We start from the raw sequence: 19436 nt of genomic DNA, 5'->3' as shown, positions 1-19436 counted from the left end.
GTCGTATCTCTAGATTTATACTGAAGCCGATTTTGATAACTACATTATTTTTGCGTGTCATAGGCTTGACCACAATTGCTTTGTGAGCTTGACTTTTACTTAATATTTCTCATACAGGGTGATTTTATTAACCTTGTCCACGGACTTAAAATTGGTGGCTTAATTTTATATTGTTAGCGGAATTCCGTGATAATACGGGAGCAAACACCGGGGCCAAAAACTCAATTATGCCAGTGCGTTCATAAAAAGGGCCTCTTTGGTTACACACGCTTATTCCATTTAACTCCACCAAATATGCATAAGCTAATTTATTTAGGATAATGATGTTATTTGAAGGGAAGTGGGCGGCTCGTGCTATCAAGGGCAACTATTTTATGCTTGCGTCAAGATTATGTTTAAGCTGATAAGCATTGTCTATTCTTATGAAAGTAAAAACCCCGTGATGTCGAACATACCTTTGAACTTTCTTTCCTAAAATGCTGGAAAAATTTCCTCCATGAATTCTTATACAAAAAAGTAGCCTTCAATTTGGTCTGTGGACTAGGTTATAGACCTAGTTGGAAGTAATGTATCAAACAATCAAATATTTTGTAAAAAAAAACAAACCATTTGTGAAATGAAAAATGCCTCATTTTCTGTTCTCTGCATAACACAATAAAATACACTCACCTGCCATCGAAATCGTCGTAGTAAATACCGTCGCTTGAGTAGGTATATGTACCTTATCGCATTATGAACCTTTCCATCCAAAATACTCATATGAAAGCAGACTCTTTCCTCTATATTTCACCCCACTTCCCTCACAATATTCTTGCCCAGAAATCTTTTAGATGCGATCATAAATCGCTTTAGTTGACGTAATCGCGTCAGAGGAAGGGTCCATATTTGTATATTTGGATCTGAAAGTAGTTTGTGCGAATATTTATATTGCAACATTTTTTGTCGACGTTATCTTTATAATCCCCGCATGTATTGGCAAAGGGTAAAATCTATCAAACTGTACAAATATAAAAATGGATAAAATTATTGTGATGGATTTATTTTGTAACATCGTCATGGCAAATCCAGTGGGCATAAAAGTGATACTTTTTACAAAATTAATATTTTTATATTATAGGTATAATGAATTTTAGTTATTAAAATACCTAAAATCGAACATCAAAAAGAGCCAGGTGCAGGTACTAACACCCCCAAAAAGAATAGAATAATCATGAAACAATGTGGATAAACAATATAGGCCAGGTGCTTTTCTCAACAACCTGTAGGAATTTCGTCACCATCAGAATTTTCACAAGGAGCGAACGATTTATCTTGTCACATAACTTTAACTTGATGTACAAAGCTACTTTGTGACTAGTTTTTAGCTACAAATGTTAATGGAAACATATTTTCCATTATGTTCATCCTTCAGTAGTAGTCACAAGAAGTGTAAACAGATTTCTAGTTGAAAAGGCTGAAGTGGGCTCTGGTCGGCAGTCTCAATAATGCCTTCAAGCGATGCGGACGTGTGGCGAGACTGCGCTAAAAAGCAAAAATATTACATGACACATCGGCGTTAAAACATCGCGTGGAAACTACGAATTCAACTAGTGCTGACTCTAATTAGAGAAGTGTAAGCAAAGTGAAACTGAAGTTAGAATTAGGTACTTACAGTTTATTTTGTGCCATGGTGAAGTTTTCCCAGTTAACATTTTTGTGACGAGGATGTATTTTTTTATCTTGGTGCTCAGCTTATTTATTCAAGGTAAATAGGAATTTGTGAAGTATAAATAGTATTAATGTACATATTATACTTATGCACATAGTAAAACAGTCAGCCCTGTATGTCTGATAAAGAACTTTACCTACTAAACATAACAAAATTTCATTAGATTAAGCCATTTAAGGTTAAAAGTGAGGTTAAACTCCCTGGCAGCAGCTAGTGTTTTATACACGAGATCAAACCCGATTTATAAAACATTCCAGTCCCACGTTGGGCGCCAGAATACTTTCATGTCTATAATACATATTATTATTTTCTATGAAGTCCTACGAGATAGTGGTTCAAAAGTTGCATTTATGTCTACCCTTATTAGAGGCTGTATGGAATGTGAAGATGTGAAATTTGAAATAAATCCACTATCCATACTCGTAGATAGTTAAATATTCCTTAACACAAACAGAAAACACTAACAAAACTATCACAGGTACTATTTACTAACACTACAGGTACAAAAGGTCTTATCGCTTATCCACCCACCTACTGGCACATAATATAGCACCCACTGTCCACCCATAGACCCCGTGGTACACTTATGTCGCTAAGGTGAACTCGGCTTGTTTTGGGGTAAGCCCCAATATCTGTACTACACAAATCTTTATAACTAAATAATCAGTGACTCTATTACCTAAAAAATAAATTAGGCTTACATTCCAAACACCGACTGACTGACGACCGAATGGCGTAGTGGTTAGTGACCCTGACTACTGAGCCGATGGCCCCGGGTTCGATTCCCGGCTGGGGCAGATATTTGTTTAAACACAGATATTTGTTCTCAGGTCTTGGATGTGCCCGTAAAATGGCAAAAGGCCCGCCCCCTATTACATTGGGACTAACATAACACTCTGGCGAAAAGTGGGTGCAGCAATGCACCTCTGCCTACCCCGCAAGGGAGTACATTAGTACAAGGCGTGAGTGCGTGTGTGTGTGTACATTCCAAACATAGTCTTTTTTTCTCAACAACTTAATTATACAGGCTGTTGCAGAAGTACAGTAAACCGAAAGGGGTAAGGCCGTCGTATGACCACGTAGTCACTTTTGATTCTCTATGGATACTTTGTTGCTTACTAAAACTCGACTCGAAATGTGGGTGTTTGAGAATTTATTATAGCTTGGATTATTACAAATAATAAAACGAATTAGTTTAAAAACCTACCAAGTTAGCAAATAAACTACTATCTGTGTCTTAACTTAAGAGACGGTGCCAATCAAATGAAAGCTATAAATAACTAAAGGCCCAAAATAACTGAGAGTAAATTTAATTTTGTGTTCAAATATCTTAGAATTGTCCCTTTTCTTTGTTACAGAATCAATTCTTCTTCGTATAGTAAAAGTGACAGTGCCAGCATACAGGGTGCGCGGCCAGACCACACAGCTGGAGTGCGACTATCAACTGGAAGGGGACATCCTGTATTCAGTGAAGTGGTACCGGGACAATGAGGAATTTTACAGATTCATGCCCAAGTTCGATCCGCCGAAACACGCCTACAAGATAGATGGCATCAAGGTCGATGTAGGTATTTATGCTAATACTGATTGTTTTTTGTACCGTACTCCGTACTTAATTTCTTGGTTTCTTACTAATCCGACACATAAATTTACAGCATATCGTGTAAATATTTTTAACTAAGCTGACGAGTCGTTGTCGATTGTCTACTTTCAGTCTTTTTCACTTAATTTTGGTAGGGTTAGGTATATACCTATAATATTTTTTATTTATCTTGGTAATGTAAATGAGCATCCTAAATAAATACCTAAGGACCCTTCAAGCTTTCACTAGTTATGGTCACCGAATTGATGTTACAGAAGCCGTGGTCCGGATTCAGGAGTAGTTCCTATTATGTACCTACATATGTCCTGAATTGATGAAAGTTATTAAAATTGCACAAAAAGTTTAAGTTTCTGAGCACTCTTGACTCTAGCATATGTCCCATTCCTTATTATTCCATTAATTAGTGGAGCTGATTAATTAAATAATATAATTAAATGAGATACTTGGGAACGTCTATTATTTATAGACGTAAACTATCGTCTAAATTATTAGAGAAAAGCGTTGTAAGAACTATCTTAAGAAATATCTACTTGATTATGGTAAATAGAATCGGTTGAAAAGATTGTAAGAAACTAGCTACACTTAAGCCTGGTCAAAGGAATGGTTATCTGGACTCTAATCTCGACCTACATTACCTATCTCCTCGCTTCTACAAAAACCCATCCAAATACATAACTCAGTCCATCCTTTCTGCCCGGAATATCCTCTTGATAAAAAGCTCGATTTCCCCGAATAGTTATCATATTTTTTGTAAAAAAATCTGAAAGTGGTAGTCTTTGACAGCCTATTTATGGTGGAATAAAATACTAACAGGATGTGAGGTGTAGGTAATATGGGGACCTCTTGACACACAACTTACATTGCCTCAGGGCAGGGCATGATCTCAGGATCATAGTACGAGTAAGCTGTTCAAACAAGAATAGTTTTGTTGCTAGCGTAAGTCGCATATCAGCGCGCTGGACTGGTCACGTTAGCCGGTTGTGACTCGATGCAGGAGGTCGAGTCCAGAGCGTATACAGGGTGTTGCGAAAAGGGTGTACTATGCCGAAAGGGGGTGACTCAGGCGGTCACTCTGAACAACTTTTGTTCTAAGAGGTTTGGAAAATCACGAATATAATTATTCGATCTACATAGGTAGTATAAAGTCACCTGACCAACAAAGTTTCTTCCTGAGTAGCCCTCTTTGAGCTTAGTATACCCTTTTTGTAACACCCTGTATATTCTCGTCAGTACTTAGTAGGTGTGTGCGAGTTAAAGCTAACATAGGTCCGTCAGCCATAGTCATTTGCAGATTGTATCTATCCTATGTTTCCAGCTGGGCAAGTCGGACTCTCGTCGCGTGGTGCTGCAGCAGGTGACGCTCCGGTCCAGCGGCGTGTACCGCTGCGAGGTGTCCGCCGAGGCGCCCAGCTTCGCCTCCGCCGCAGGCGAGGGACGCATGGAAGTCATATGTAAGGGCTTGTTCACAAAACTGTGTTGCTGGCTTGAGGCATCACAAAAACCCGCGACAGTAATCAAGCGTTTGCCTTGAAAAACTGTCAAAACAGTCGCAGATTTTCGAGATGCGACGTCGCAACGCAGTTTTGTGTACAAACTCCATGTTGTAAGGTGCTTGATTATGCCCAGGAAAATATTATGGTGGGCTGTGCACAAACGTTAAGGCTCCCTACGCACAGGCAGGAGGTTTCCTTAGCGCCTAGCGCCTAGCGAGTCACGAAGCGAGTAGCTCAGTAAAACGAACGTTCTAGAATCTTCGTGAATGGCCGCATTGATACACACAGAAAGCATCTCTCATTTATAACGCATCATCATTATGCACCGATAAACCTTGAAGCATCTTCAAAACAGCCTTTTTTGTTGTCGCTACACAGACCTGCCTCGCGAGGGCCCTCGTATCACTGGCAACCAGCAGGAGGGCGGCGGCGACCACTTGTTCCTGAACTGCACCTCGGGCCGCTCCTACCCCGCCGCCGTGCTCAGTTGGGACATCGATGGAGAGAAGGTATAACCATGGAGGAGACGACTAAATGTTATATTGATATGCTAAACGTCCCGGGTTCGGCCCCAGGCTGTGGCAGCTACTTGTATACGAACAGAAAGAGACAGACATAGATTTAATGACGACATTAGTTTAATGTTCCTTTCTCCAACTTGGCAATGGAGGAATATTCATTTTATAAATACCTTGCGCCATTTTGTAATTTGATTATTGCAAAGTTCAGTATAATTACATCTTATTTCTGAATAATCGCTAAGCCACCTAATATTATTATAACAGTAAAAACAGAACAGACACCCAAAAAATATTATTACCTACGCACTAGTAAAACAACCCAAGAGAACGTTAATCGAGGTCGGTTTCATCGCATGTAGCGTGTGTGTAAGATGGCATGTCCCGGGCTTGTACTTGAAAAGCTCATAAATAGCGGAGTCCGGCGGATGGCTGTCGTTAAGACAAGTTGGGCAGCAGCCTAAACAACTTTGACGATTACAGCGTCCACAAATTGGGGTACCAACCTCGCGTAATGTGGTGAAAGTCAGGAAAGTGTGCTGCGCAAAAATGTGGATGTATTTAATGGGGCGCGGTAAATTCCTAAATATGTGTTGTGGTTGGCTTAAATTGGTTTCGGTGAGTTATGGTCTGCGCTTCATGAAAAGTGTGTGCGATAAATTTTATATAATTTATTTTGAGTTTTGTGACTATTACGTTATGTTACGAGTACCTACTTCGGTACCTATATCATGGTTATCTTATAAAATAAACAAAAAAATAAAAGTAAAAAAAAAACAAGTTTCAAGTTACGACTAGGTACTTTAACGATCAATCAATGAAAACGAAACTTTGAGAAGATTGATCATTTTACATGAATCGATCATTCACTACACTTTCAGATGTTGTATTGAACCTCAAGCTTTATTCTTTATAGTTTTGGAGTAACTCAATAATCGCTAAAATATGACAACAATAGTAAGAACAGCTAAGGGAATTAGATAGCTATGTAGATAACTCTTTATTGCACACAAAAAGAAATAACATAAAGATAAACGAGTAGTGAAGCTTGCTGCACGAAGAAGGACTAACTACCAAAAAACCCACAGGTGACGAACCCAGACCATTTAATCCACTACCCGCCCACGGCGCACGCGCACGGGCTGGTGTCTGTGGCGCTGGGGCTGCTGGTGCCGCGCGGGCGCAGCATGCAGGTGCGCTGCACGGCGCGCGTGGCGCCCGCGTGGCGCGAGGGCAGCGAGGCCGTCGTGGGCAGCCAGCTCAGTGACAGCAAAGAGGCTATGCTGTTAGGTAACTTTGTTTTTCATACTAGCCTTGACTTACTGTCTTGACATTATACTGCAACACGTTGCAGTAAAATGTAACCTGTAACAACTCTGTCATTGCTAAATAACTTTAACTATTACGATAACGGGGATGATGATGCAACCCACCCTTAGTGTCCTATGTCCCCTAGATGGGGCAGAGGGCGCCACATAGTGACTCTCCATCGCAACCGGTCTTGAGCTTCACGTTTGATTATACTAGCCTTAGGCCTATTCAAACCTCAGAGATATCCGCTACTGATCATGGTCATGTGCCTCTTCTGACTATTGACCGAAAACACAAGTTTTAGAAAACAGAAGTTTTCTAAGTATGATGAGGTTGTAGGTCGCAATACGCGGTCACCAAATTGTCTGTATATTTGTTTTTCCATCCTTATCAGTCGCTATTTGGCCATTTTCTAAAGAGGTCAAAACTGCGGTTAGTAAGATTCACACACACACATTTTTACTTATTCCGTATTTGATTAGATACCAAGTCAGTTTCTATATGTTGTGTTCTTTTGATCATGTTTACTTTTCATGTCGAACTTTACTTTTCTAACAGTATTTAACCTAAAAATACTCAATTTACATTGTTTGAAACGACTAACCAATTCCTGGAAATTTCAATGAAAGAGGGTTTCTGTTTACAATCTATTTTCAGTTCTCTGAGTGTGTAAGTACATCGTTATTTTGCTGTTCTCATCAACAAGAGCGCAAATCCACCGTTTTGCTGGAATCATTATACATACAAATGTACGTCAAACATACACTGCAAAGAATAAAAAAGTTTTGGTCCACTATTTTCATTTTTAAGCTACAATACCACCAGGGGCGTATTTACCCTAGGGCTAAAAGGGCTACAGCCCGGGGCGGCAGGCGGGGAAGGGCGGCCTAGGGGCGGCCGGCAGGCCGCCCATGGACTTTAGGTTGGAGGATTAAAAAAGTACAGAACAATATTTTAGGACGTAAGCCTAGAACGGCCCTGAGCCATCTTTCCAAATGTTGATTTAATGTCTTAAGAAATATGATTTAAAGTATGAAAGCCGTCTTCGTTCTTTTTTGAACCGGTGGAATAGTCTAATTTTTTTTTCGCCTTGGTAGGTATTTTCTTGAAGGAAATCTAAAGTTCTAAACCTCGGCTTTTTTGCCTAACTCAGTCGCCCGCCCTGCACAAGTTTATTTCTAAACGTTCTAAAATGTACTCGTCTATCCAGAAAAATCTTTTTTTTTCTTCGGAAGATATTTGTACAATAAAGAGTTAAATAAATATCATTATGTATGCAAATCTATCACCACAATGTTCCTATAGATATATGTAGGTCGGTAGGTACTCTACACTACTTCTTCTTTCGTGTCAGTGAACATGCGAATTTTTAAATTTGTCCAGACCAAAACGAAGCAACTTTGATAGCATTCTGGTTGGCCTGGAGTAAGTCTTTCCGAGTGGAAGGCACAAGGGGCAGGAGAGTACATGCTCCATAGTCAGGGGGGCGGTACCACAGTCGCATAGGTAGGTTGGTACCAACGGTATAGCCCCACTTGCAAAGATTGTCCTTGCAGCAGCCTAACTCTGATCGCAACCGATTTAGAGTCTTCCAAATGTACCAGGGGAGACTGATACCGGGAGCAAGTTTTTCCTCAAGAGGTAGGAAAGGATTCTGGGGCTGCTTTTCCTACCAGAGCCTTAGCCTTGCGTTTTGTAGGTTTTCATCCGTTAAGGACATCTCACTATTAAGAAACACTTTGCGGCTCTTAAGTCGGGAAGGTGCGGCGGTATGTAAGTAAAGTGTATGTCTGGAGTCGCATTGTTTGTCTTTCTCAACAGAACATGCCACTTTTCGCCGTATGCTAGGGGGTGCTATCCCAGCCAGAGAATAGACCTTGTAGAGCGGTGCCGGTGTCGCTTTGTGGCATCCCGTTACTATACGAGCAAACTATATCGTTAAGAGCAAAATCTACTTTTCTAGCATGCGCGGACCTTGCCCATATCATCATCAGCCAATAATCATCCACTGCTGGACATAGGTCTCTCCCAAGGAGCGCCACAACACTCGGTCCTCGGCCTCCCTCATCCAACCACTACCGGCTCTACCCGCCTAAGGTCGTCAGTCCAGCGGGCAGGAGGGCGTCCCACGCTGCGTTTGCCTGTTCGTGGTCTCCACTCGAGAACTCGTCTACCCCAACGGTTATCGGTTCTTCGGCAGATATGACCAGCCCACTACCACTTCAGCTTGCATATTTTGACAGCTATGTCGGTAACCTTAGTCCTCTGACGGATAACCTCATTTCTGATACGATCCAACAGAGAAACCCCAAGCATAGCTCACTCCATAGCAAGCTGAGCGACTTTAAATCGGTGGACCAGTCCTACCGTCAGTGTCAGGACGCACTGGTTGAAGACTTTTGTCTTCTGGCTCTGAGGAATGGGAATCTTGCCCATATGGGGCATGCAAATTCGGCTAAGAAGCAGAGTGCTAAGCTACTTGTTTGTAGAACTTGCGGAGATGCCAGCTGGTAGAAGAAAGCCGTCGCAGAAGTTTGTTTCGGGAGCTGACTTTCTTCTTGGTGTTTTGGCAGTGGGTTTTGTACGTGAGGGATCTATCCAGGGTCACTCCGAAATATTTTGGTGACGAGCAGTGCTGGATTTTTTAAGTATGAAAGCCAACTTTATTATTTTTTAAACCGGTCGAGAAGTCTATTTTTTTCCGCCTCTGTATTTTTTAAGGAAATCTAAAGAAAAAAAATGCCTCACTCAGTCGCCAAAGTTTATTTCTAAACGTTTTAAAATGTACCTATACAGAAAAATTTTTTTTTGTTCGGAAGATATTATTATCTATGCAAATCTATCACCACAATGTTCTTATACATAATGTAGGTCGATAGGTACTATACACTGACTGCTCTTTTTGTATTCTTTAATTTCTTGATGGGGCGGAAAACTACAGGAGCCCGGGGCGCGCAATCTTTAAATACGCCCCTGAATACCACACTACATATTTAAGAGATTAAAAACAATTTTTTGTAACGAAAAAATCGGAGGACTTTATTAATTAATTACCAACATAGATAACCGAATTTAAACATTATCTGAAATAGTTATGTAGAGGCTCTACATAGCTATTTCATTTCTTTTTGAAGGTTGTATTTCGTTTCACAAAACGCATTATAAAACTGGTTAAGATAAATAAGAAGAAATACCTATCCTTTTTTATCCCTAACTTTTGCGGAAGGATATTGTCATTTGTAATGATCCGTAGCCAGGTGTTATGAGATTAAATGAATATTTCCTCCCCAGTGCGCAGTGCTGGAGCCCCCCTCGCCCCGAGTGCCGCCGCCGTCTGCGCCGCCGTACTATTTCTCACCTCAACAGCATTATCTTCGACGTGATAAATTATATATACAGACTTTTATATCGGAAACGTGATTAACGCTGGCATTTTGTACAGTGGCTAAGATTTATCTCTAGTACTTGGTTGAAAATGAAATGTGGCTATGTTGGGGTTTAGTGGTTCTTAGTTGTGTAATAAGTGTTTTTATTTTTATGTTTATTGTTTAGTATACAAAGAATGCTGTTCAATTCTACTACTCGGACAATTAAAAAAAACTTTAATAGAACCAAATTTCTTTTCAATGTGTTTTTTCATATTTTTTTTGTCTATTTCTACAATAGTTATAGGTTATTTCTAAGTATACTTAGATCAAGTTATTAGAATAAGTGGCTAGTCAGTATAAACGTATAAGAAAAGTGCATATCATAATTTAACTGAGCTAAGAGTATAATTATTTTATTACTTAGTCTTTCGCAACTTTAGTAGGTACAGTAACAACCGAACTCATAAAACTGGCTTCTGAATTTTAAATCGATGTACCTAGCTCAAAAATACCAAAACACATATTTTTTTATTTAATTAGATACTGTACTAAAGGTGTGATATGTACCGCCAAACGTAATACATTAATCTTTCGTGGGACATCTCGGTATGTATGTTATGTACCCTTTGTTACCTATTTACTCAATCTAAATTTTGATTTCTAATAATAAATAATTTATAAAAATTGTAATTGTTTTCTATAAAAAACAGTACTGATATACCCAAAACGTGAACTATTTTTTTTTTTAATTTCCATTCCTTATTACCTCAAACATTATTATTATGTGTTTGTAAATGTTTCGAATAAGTGAGGCTAAAAAACGTTAAAACTTTGCAATAAACATATTTTGTTAAAACGAAGACTTTTATTTTATAAAGCTTTGTATAAAGCGAAATCATTTATCCACTTCAGTCTGGAAAAGGCTTCATTTAAATGCAACGGATCTCCGTAACTAATAAAACTCGACAAATGCGAGGTTGTATTAAAACTCTGCGAGAAAGCATTTTCATAACGCGATGAGTGATATGAGCTTCGTCATTATAATTACCTTCACCAGCGTTTCCTGACCTATCGTGCTATCTCGAATACTTCACTTGCATAGGATTCTGTTTCAAAGAATGAATTATGAGGGGCCAGGGTGTGGTGGTCGAGTTAAAGCACGCATTGCGAATTCAACTTGAGGGCACGTTAAAGGGCGCAGCAGTATAACGTGGAAAGCATGTGAAAGTTTGCAAATTATTGTTGAAATTAAAATGTCGACTCGTTGACTTTGAATGAGGGCTTGTTAGATTATCTACTTGGCTTGTGTGTGATCCAACACGCCTCTTTTTGTTCACGTTTCACGTCGACAACACAATAAAAATACACCCTCTTTGATGATTTCCGGCGACGTCGCAGCCGTATCAGCAAAACGGTAATTGTTTATTTTAAACTCGTAATACCACTGTTCATGAGACTTTAAAGAATACATATTATGATACTTCACGATATTTATAAATAAAACAAATATAATTTATAGTAAAGTGCAGTTCAATCGAATGTTTATGGATGAGTTGAGCGGTTGTTTTTTTAAAAGCGCACAAAGTATTCGTTTGAAAATTTGCTTTGTTTGTCAGATTAATAAAACATCGGTATTGTTTTCCATCAGGGCAGGGCTGGTTCACGCTTGGCTAGACACCGGTTTTTATTCAAACGCTTAAAACGTGCGTAAAAGCTGATAAGCTCAGTTTACTACGGTTGATAAAGAGACAAATTGTGGTAGAGGGATGCTCAGATAATCTGGTTACCTCGGGAAGTGTGTGCAGTCACGCAATAACAATTTCGTCACTATTGTCGGTAAAAAATTTGACAGTTCTATGTGGCAATAGGCTGCCAGGTCCACAAGTTTGCAATTCACGCAAACCGTAAAGTTTGCATTTTTTTCAGTCAATTGCATACGACTCCTGTCATTGGTTTCGTGACGATTAGCCACTAGAGAGAGCGTACCAAAATATAGACTATTATAATTCTAACGCATGTTATCGATATGTACGGGTACTTAAGTAAATAATTTTATAATACAGAGCTTTTTGTGGTTATTACTTTGTAAATAAAGTATAGATCTGATGATACGAATGTGTTTTTTATTTTGTACAAAATTATTATAATACTTATACATATAAAAAATCATGAAAAGAAGGATTATGTTTATTTGAAAAAAAAGTGGTAAAATCCTCTAGAGCCATATTCACCCCATACCATTATGGTTCCAGCACGCTACGCAGTCACCACGTACACAGCAAACCTCCCCTTTCGGTTTGCTTGATTATAATTTGCGTGATTTAATTTCTCATGCACTTACGAAACTGAGTTGAATGCATTTTCATTTACCTACACTTCTTTATTCACGCAAACTTTTGAAAACCTCGCATTCATTTACCGTCGCTCATTAAAAATGAGTCGCGTACCGTAAATGCCACAAAAGGGCTTATTAGTCGGTACCACGTCGCGCCTGGCGAAATGAGATCGAAATGTATCCTATTGTGTTATAAACAACGCTATAATACGACCACCGCTTTTGTATTATGGTGCTATAAGTGGATCCGTTTATCATTATCATGTTCCTTTGAACCTTGCTTGCGTTTTAAGTTGTAAAAGGCTTTGATTAAAATAAATTGTGTACTGTGTCTTACACGCCGCTTATAATGTAAAAGCATTGAGTAAATTGCTGCCTCTTATGTTTAGGTAGATTATCTTGTTATGAATATAACTTTTTCAAGATTAAGGGCCTGTTTTAAAATGTCTTGTTAGAGGCTACCTGATAGATAAAATACATGCTGTCACTCTCTGTTATTATTTTTTAGACAGCGACAGCATGTATTTTAGCCAATATGCGACTAACCAGACATTGTGAAACAGTAGCTAGAATTGTTATTATTTTAAATCCTAAATTGAAGAAAAGATGAAAAAGTAGTATTTAGATTATAAAACAAAAAAATTTATGAGCACACAATCTTACTGACCTGCAAAAATTCTGTAATGCTACATAAAATATGATAACAACATACCTAAATCATGAAGGATAAGTACCTATCATTGTAAATGTTGGACAATCAACTCTTTCTTGTAAATTTATTTATCCAAGTCCAAGTATAAATGAAATCCCTATCTAAAATTTATTTTAAATTAAGCGAAGCAACCAACTTAGCAGATAGCGTACGAGCTGGCAGGACAGCGAGACAAACGGCTACAAAGCGCCGCGACGTATGTTCCTTGTAGCCGTGGCCCGATGGATAAAAGCGCTATTAAGATAGTAGAAGCATTACAGTCGTCTTGGCTCGCTTTATTACATCATTGTTTGTTCCACTGGCAATACCGCCCTGACCTACTCACACTAATCCTACCGCATAAAGTTCCCACAAACTGCAAGTACAGCAGCTGTCTCTTTTTGACATCGAGCTTACGAAAGCGACAGAACTATAAAACTTGCAACCTGGACCCCGAATCGGGCAGTTTGCTTACACCCGTGATGGCTCGTTCCGATTTTTATTTCCCTGTAAGCCAGTAGTTTGGGGCAGACAACGGCACTGCTACTGCTGCTTTCACAAGGACATATCAATTCTTATTTTATGTCGTCAATAAAGATTGTTTTACCCGTATAAATAGGGGTAAACAGCAATGAAATACATTTACGGGCGCATATTTTACGAAATTTAATCAATCAATCCAATCCCCCTGTCAGTCGGCGGAGCACGATACCGAAATCGGTGACAAATTTTGCTCTGCACTCTGTCATGTGCCATAAAAGAACCTTCCACATTCAGTTATCGGAATATGTTGTATCGTGCCGTATCTGATGGAACTATTAATTTCGCTAGTAAATTGCAGTTGATTTATGAATGCCGGGGCGAAGTGTGCGAAAATATAACTGTGTTTCCCTTTCATGAATGTATGTAGCATGTTTGCGGCTGCACACAATATGATCCATAAATAAACTTGGAAAATACCTACAAGTAAATTTATGAACGAAACAGATGTTGCTGTGACGAACAACGTAGCATTTGTTTAATATACCGTACACTCGCAAGATGGCGATGACATATATGGTAGGTATTAAGTAGCTTAAAAAGGAATTTTGTATGAGTTATATTAAATTAATAACCGACATTGTAGAAACAATCTTTATAAGTACCAATATTGTACCAATATTGTAATTGATGAAATAGGTAATAACATTGTCTCAATCAAGTTTCATTTCAAACCATAGAAGATAATAACCAAAGAAGATCCGTTTTTTTCCAGTCAGTAAATTAATAATTAATTCCATGACGACCTTGACTGCATAATTTTCCACGGAGAATTATCCTGTGAAAAAGCAAGTCATTCTCATCAAGCTTTTTTATTTCTCTAAAACCTCTCAGCTTTCTTACAATTCAACGTACACATAACTTTGTTCATAATTTTGTTGGGTATGTATCGCACCCGTGAGCCGAGGAGTGGTCCTTTAGGTGACAACATCCCAAGTACCTTTTTGTGAAGTCTTCAAGAGACAGCTGGGGTTGTTCTAGTGTTTTCCCTTCTCCAGGCTTAGTAGCCTTTACTGAATTTGACAAAAGCACCCTCCGCATTTACTCGGAGAAGTGCTGAAATTATGAATGAAAATGAGACGTCTGATTTAGAGTAAAGTTCGAGACATCGCGGGTTGGCTGTACTTATGGAAAGTGCGATTCACCGTATTTACACAATTATGAATTTGATGTTTCTAGAATCTCGGTATTTCAAGGGTTACAAAATAAAATATATTAGCTACATAATTATTATATTTAATGAGATCTTGAAGATAATGAACAGCAAAATGCCTATAGTCACAACATAAACAATAAATTCAGTTTCCTGTAAAGGGGTGTAAGTAGCAATATAAAAGGATTAATTTATTCTCTTTAAAATATAAAGCGAACACAAACAAGAGAAAGGCTGAGAATTGTAATTTCAGTTTCTAAGAAAAACCGTATGGAAGAATATTGTTATAGCTGGAAGGAACATTGCTGAGTGTATGTTGTGTGTTTAAAACTGTTACCTATCATAATTTTGCTATTTTACATACTGTCTTATTAACTACCATACGCCCTTGCTTATTTATTTATAAAATAAAATAATAATAAAAAATAAATTGTCATTTATTTCAGGCTAGACACCTATTTAAAATCTCATTCTGCTCCGGTTCAATTTAAAAAGTAGAAAAATTGTATGAGTTTTCTTATGTTTACTGCACTAAAACTGTAACTGAGTTTACCTTTTACGTCGATAATAACTGTTGCAAGTTGCAACTGTAGAACGCTTGCACTAGCACTCTGGCAGGCCGTAGCGGAGTGAACCATTACTCATCTTTACAGTCCTTTTATTATTTCACTTCCGACCCGTTGAATATAGGTCGTGAAAATATAATTTTTAATGACATTTTGGTCATGGTACTTACATCTTTTTTAAGTTTCACGTGCCTGGCGGCCATATGGCGTGTATAGATTTAGTTTAAATTCAATTTACTTACTTGTTGTTTAGGCATTCTCTATTTATTTGGATACCAATATGTAAGAAGTAATTAAATTGGGGTGGAGAACCTTGGACCTTCGGCGTGAGGCAAAAAGCTAGGAGTTTTTTAAGGTAGCAGTTCTTTTTGGGACGTGTGATGAGTTGGTGACCATAGAACTGGCGCATATCGCGGCCAACACTTAAGCAAAGGCGATATATAGTAATAAAATTTAGTAATGTCGTCAACGTTTTAGGTAGTAGGTACCCTACCGCACTGTTGCGACCACGATAATAATATATTTTTATTTTACGTAGGTTTTTGTTAAAATAAGGATTTTTTTCAATGTTATATTTAGTTAATAATTAGGTACCTAAATACATAATTATAATAAAATAGAGAGCAGTTCACATTTAAAGTACTTACTGTAGATTTAGTGGACTGGATTGTTTGAAAGTCTGATAATTATCATGTGCGTTTGTGATACGAATTCTGTTAGTCCAACAAATTTGCGGTCCGCTGCCGCGCGCCGGATTATGGCGGCTGAAATATTATGTTCTCGTTAATCTGACTTGCCGTAATTTCTTGGCAACTCCTAATTGCTATAGTAATCTCGATAATGAATTTAATGGATCCACAGGGGTTCGTTATTTTGGTTGAGTGGGACACGCGTGATAGTAATGTTGTTCTGAGGATTAATAATTAGTTCTGTGTAACAAAATATACTCTGTGTGTGTACTCTGTGTGCTACTGTGCATTAATAAAAAAACTCTCTTGTCTGAATACCACCAAGTTGTTTTAATAGGTTATGGGCCCAGTCCCCGTTTTTTGCAGAAAAGTAATTAGTATTTCAGTTTAATTTCGTACTAAAATGGCAGCTAGTTATATAGTAAATGTTCCTAAGTTAAAAGGACGCGAAAACTACGACGAGTGGGCGTTCGCAGCCGAAAACTTTTTGATATTGGAGGGAATCGACATCAACATACAAGATGGAGGCAAAGACAAAGTCGACAAGACTGTTGATACTCAAAAAGCCAAGGCGAAACTTATAATGACGATTGACTCTTCGTTATATGTTCATGTGAAAAGCGAAACTACTGTCGGAGGCGTGTGGAAAAAATTAAAATCCCTGTTTGATGACTCGGGATTCACGAGAAAGATCGCGTTGCTACGAACTTTGATTTCCATTCGTTTAGAAGAAAGTGAGTCCATGACGGCGTATGTTACACAGATGGTGGATACTGCGCAGAAGTTACGAGGTACTGGCTTTGAGATAAACGAAGAATGGATAGGATCATTACTTCTAGCAGGATTGCCAGAAAAGTTTTCGCCGATGATAATGGCGATTGAGCATTCCGGTATCGCCATTAGTTCAGACGTCATAAAAACAAAATTACTGGATATGAGCAGTGAAGTTGGCTCTGTTGGCAGCAGTGGACCAGAGACAAGCGCATTCTTGTCTAAACGTTGGCAGCAAAAGAAAAAATCTTCCGCCAAAGTTGGCAGCACTGACACAACAAACAAGATGGCCTCGACGTCAAATGGAATCAAAACAATAAAATGTTTTAAATGCAAACAGATTGGTCATTACATGAATCAGTGCACAAAACAAGTATCCAATGCATTCAGTGCAGTGTTTTTAAATGGATCTTTTAACACAGACGATTGGTACATTGACTCAGGGGCGAGTTCGCATTTGATAGCCAGTCAAAACCGAATGCGAAATATATCGTATGAAAATGAAATTAAAGAAATAATTACTGCAAATAAACAGAAGATGCAAGTGGTGTGTACAGGAGATGTACCGATATCAACAATTGTGAATAATGTTGAGCATTCAAACATTATTTGTGATGCTTTATGTGTACCAGGAATAACAACAAATTTGTTATCAGTAAGCAGACTGATTCAGAAAGGAAACAAGGTGCTGTTTAAGAACAATTTGTGTGAAATACGTAATCCACAGAACGTATTGGTGGGCATAGCAGAGTTGGTAAATGGGGTTTATAAGTTGATAACCAAGACAGAGAGTGTGTCGCTAACTGCAGCATCAGGCACAAGTACAAGTATGGTCTGGCACAGGCGACTTGGTCACATCAACAGTAAAGACCTAAATATCATGAAAGATGGAGCAGTGAAGGGAATATCCTATCCAGGCACAGCAGAAATAAGCATGTCAAATTGCAGTGTATGCTGTGAAGGCAAGCAGGCTCGATTACCATTCCCACAGAGCAGTACACGAAGTGAGATGGTGTTGGAGATAGTACACGCTGATGTTTGTGGCCCGATGGAGCAAGCCTCGATAGGACTGTCTAAATACTTCCTATTGTTTGTAGACGACTTCAGCAGGATGTCTTTCGTATACTTTTTGAAGTCCAAGAGCGAGGTATTTAAATACTTTAAAGAGTTCAAGTCTCTGGTAGAGAAGCAGACTGGAAAAGAAATAAAAATACTCAGGACAGATAATGGTGGAGAGTTTTGTTCTAAGGAACTCAATGATTTCTTAAAAGATGCAGGTATAACTCATCAGCTAACAAATCCTTACACACCAGAGCAGAATGGGGTGTGTGAGAGACTAAATCGCACCATAGTTGAAAAAGCAAGATGCTTACTCTTTGATGCAAAGTTGCAGAAGAAACTGTGGGCAGAAGCGGTGAGTACAGCTGTTTACTTAAGAAACAGATCTCCAGTATCAGGACACCAGAAGACACCTTATGAGTTGTGGACCGGTAGTAAACCAGATCTTAGTCACATCCGTGTCTTTGGAAGCACTGTGATGGCCCATATTCCGAAGCAGAGACGACTTAAATGGGACAAGAAGGCAGCCAAGTATATCCTAGTGGGATACTCTGAAAATATCAAAGGATATAAGCTGTATCAACCTGAGTCAAACAGTTTTACTACAAGTCGAGACATAAGAGTCTTAAATGAGGGTGTGGAGACTGACGCAGTGATTGCTGTCACAGATGAGAGAGAGCCAGAACATGAAGAAACTGAGTCGAGCAATAATGATGGGAATAATAGTCAGTCAGTTGTTCCTAGTACATCATCAGATTCTGAAGACAGTTTTCATGAGCCGCTGAATGAAGAGATACAGAAAGTTGAAGATCTTCCTGCGAAGCGTGTCAGGCGTAAACCAGACTATTATGGTTTCTCGAACCTGTGTACTGAAAATGTCACGTCTCATGATGAGATGACACTCCAAGAAGCCCTGCAAGGACCAGAAAGGGCTCAGTGGAAACAGGCAGTTGAAGAGGAACTTCAGGCGTTCGAGTCCAATGACGCTTGGGAGATAGTTGATGTTCCAAGTGATCGGTCTATTGTGAAGTGTAAGTGGGTGTTAAATAAAAAAGTGGATATAGACAATAAAGTGCGTTACCGTGCCAGGCTTGTGGCAAAGGGCTTCACCCAACGCCATGGTGTAGACTATGTGGACACTTTTTCACCAGTTGTGAAACATTCAACACTGAGAATGTTGTTTGCTCTCAGTGTTCAGTGGGGGATGGATGTCACACACCTGGACGTCACAACAGCTTTCTTAAATGGACATTTGAAAGAGGACATTTACATGTGTATTCCTGAAGGTTTTCAGCATGCTGATGCTGATGGTAAAGTGTTAAAACTTAAAAGAGCCATTTATGGTTTGAAACAATCCTCATTAGTTTGGTATGAGAGAGTGAGAGACTATTTATGTAAATTGGGTTTTAAAAATAGTAAGTTGGAAACTTAAAGATCTTGGTCCTGTGCGACGCTATCTTGGCATGAGAATCAATGTTGATAAAAATTGTAACACTATAACAGTGGATCAACAACAGTATATAGAACAATTGCTATCTAGATTTGAGATGTCTGATTGTAGAGCCATAGACACACCAATTGAATGTAAATTAAATATAAAAAAGGGCGATGTTTGTGAGGCAGGTATACCA

General features: G+C 38.8%; 1 protein-coding gene across 2 annotated transcripts; it reads left to right on the top strand.

Moving 5' to 3' along the window:
• The first annotated feature begins 1490 nt into the window (after window positions 1–1490).
• Window positions 1491–10244, top strand: LOC105395150. 2 transcript variants are annotated; one of them, XM_038105703.2, is made up of 6 exons: window positions 1491–1612; window positions 3067–3272; window positions 4627–4762; window positions 5183–5313; window positions 6411–6612; window positions 9925–10244. In XM_038105703.2, the coding sequence occupies exons 2-6, from the start codon at window positions 3216–3218 to the stop codon at window positions 10014–10016; spliced, it is 618 nt and encodes a 205-aa protein (XP_037961631.2). In that variant the 5' UTR covers window positions 1491–1612; window positions 3067–3215; the 3' UTR covers window positions 10017–10244. The 2 variants fall into 2 exon arrangements, with proteins under 2 accessions (XP_037961631.2, XP_011565392.3); XM_011567090.3 differs by having other exon boundaries at window positions 1491–1744.
• The last annotated feature ends 9192 nt before the right edge of the window (window positions 10245–19436 follow it).

The sequence above is a fragment of the Plutella xylostella genome, chromosome 22 (genome assembly GCF_932276165.1).
Source record: "Plutella xylostella chromosome 22, ilPluXylo3.1, whole genome shotgun sequence".
NCBI classification, from domain to species: domain Eukaryota; kingdom Metazoa; phylum Arthropoda; class Insecta; order Lepidoptera; family Plutellidae; genus Plutella; species Plutella xylostella.
The sequence above is the reverse complement of the archived record's forward strand: the minus strand, read 5'-3'. Positions and strand labels throughout refer to the sequence as shown.

Coding starts and splice junctions, on each gene's coding strand:
- LOC105395150 (XM_011567090.3), top strand. CDS start 1,705: ATGTATTTTTTTATCTTGGTGCTCAGCTTATTTATTCAAG. Junction 4,763..5,182: donor GGGACGCATGGAAGTCATAT/GTAAGGGCTTGT, acceptor GTCGCTACACAG/ACCTGCCTCGCGAGGGCCCT. Junction 6,613..9,924: donor CAAAGAGGCTATGCTGTTAG/GTAACTTTGTTT, acceptor TTTCCTCCCCAG/TGCGCAGTGCTGGAGCCCCC.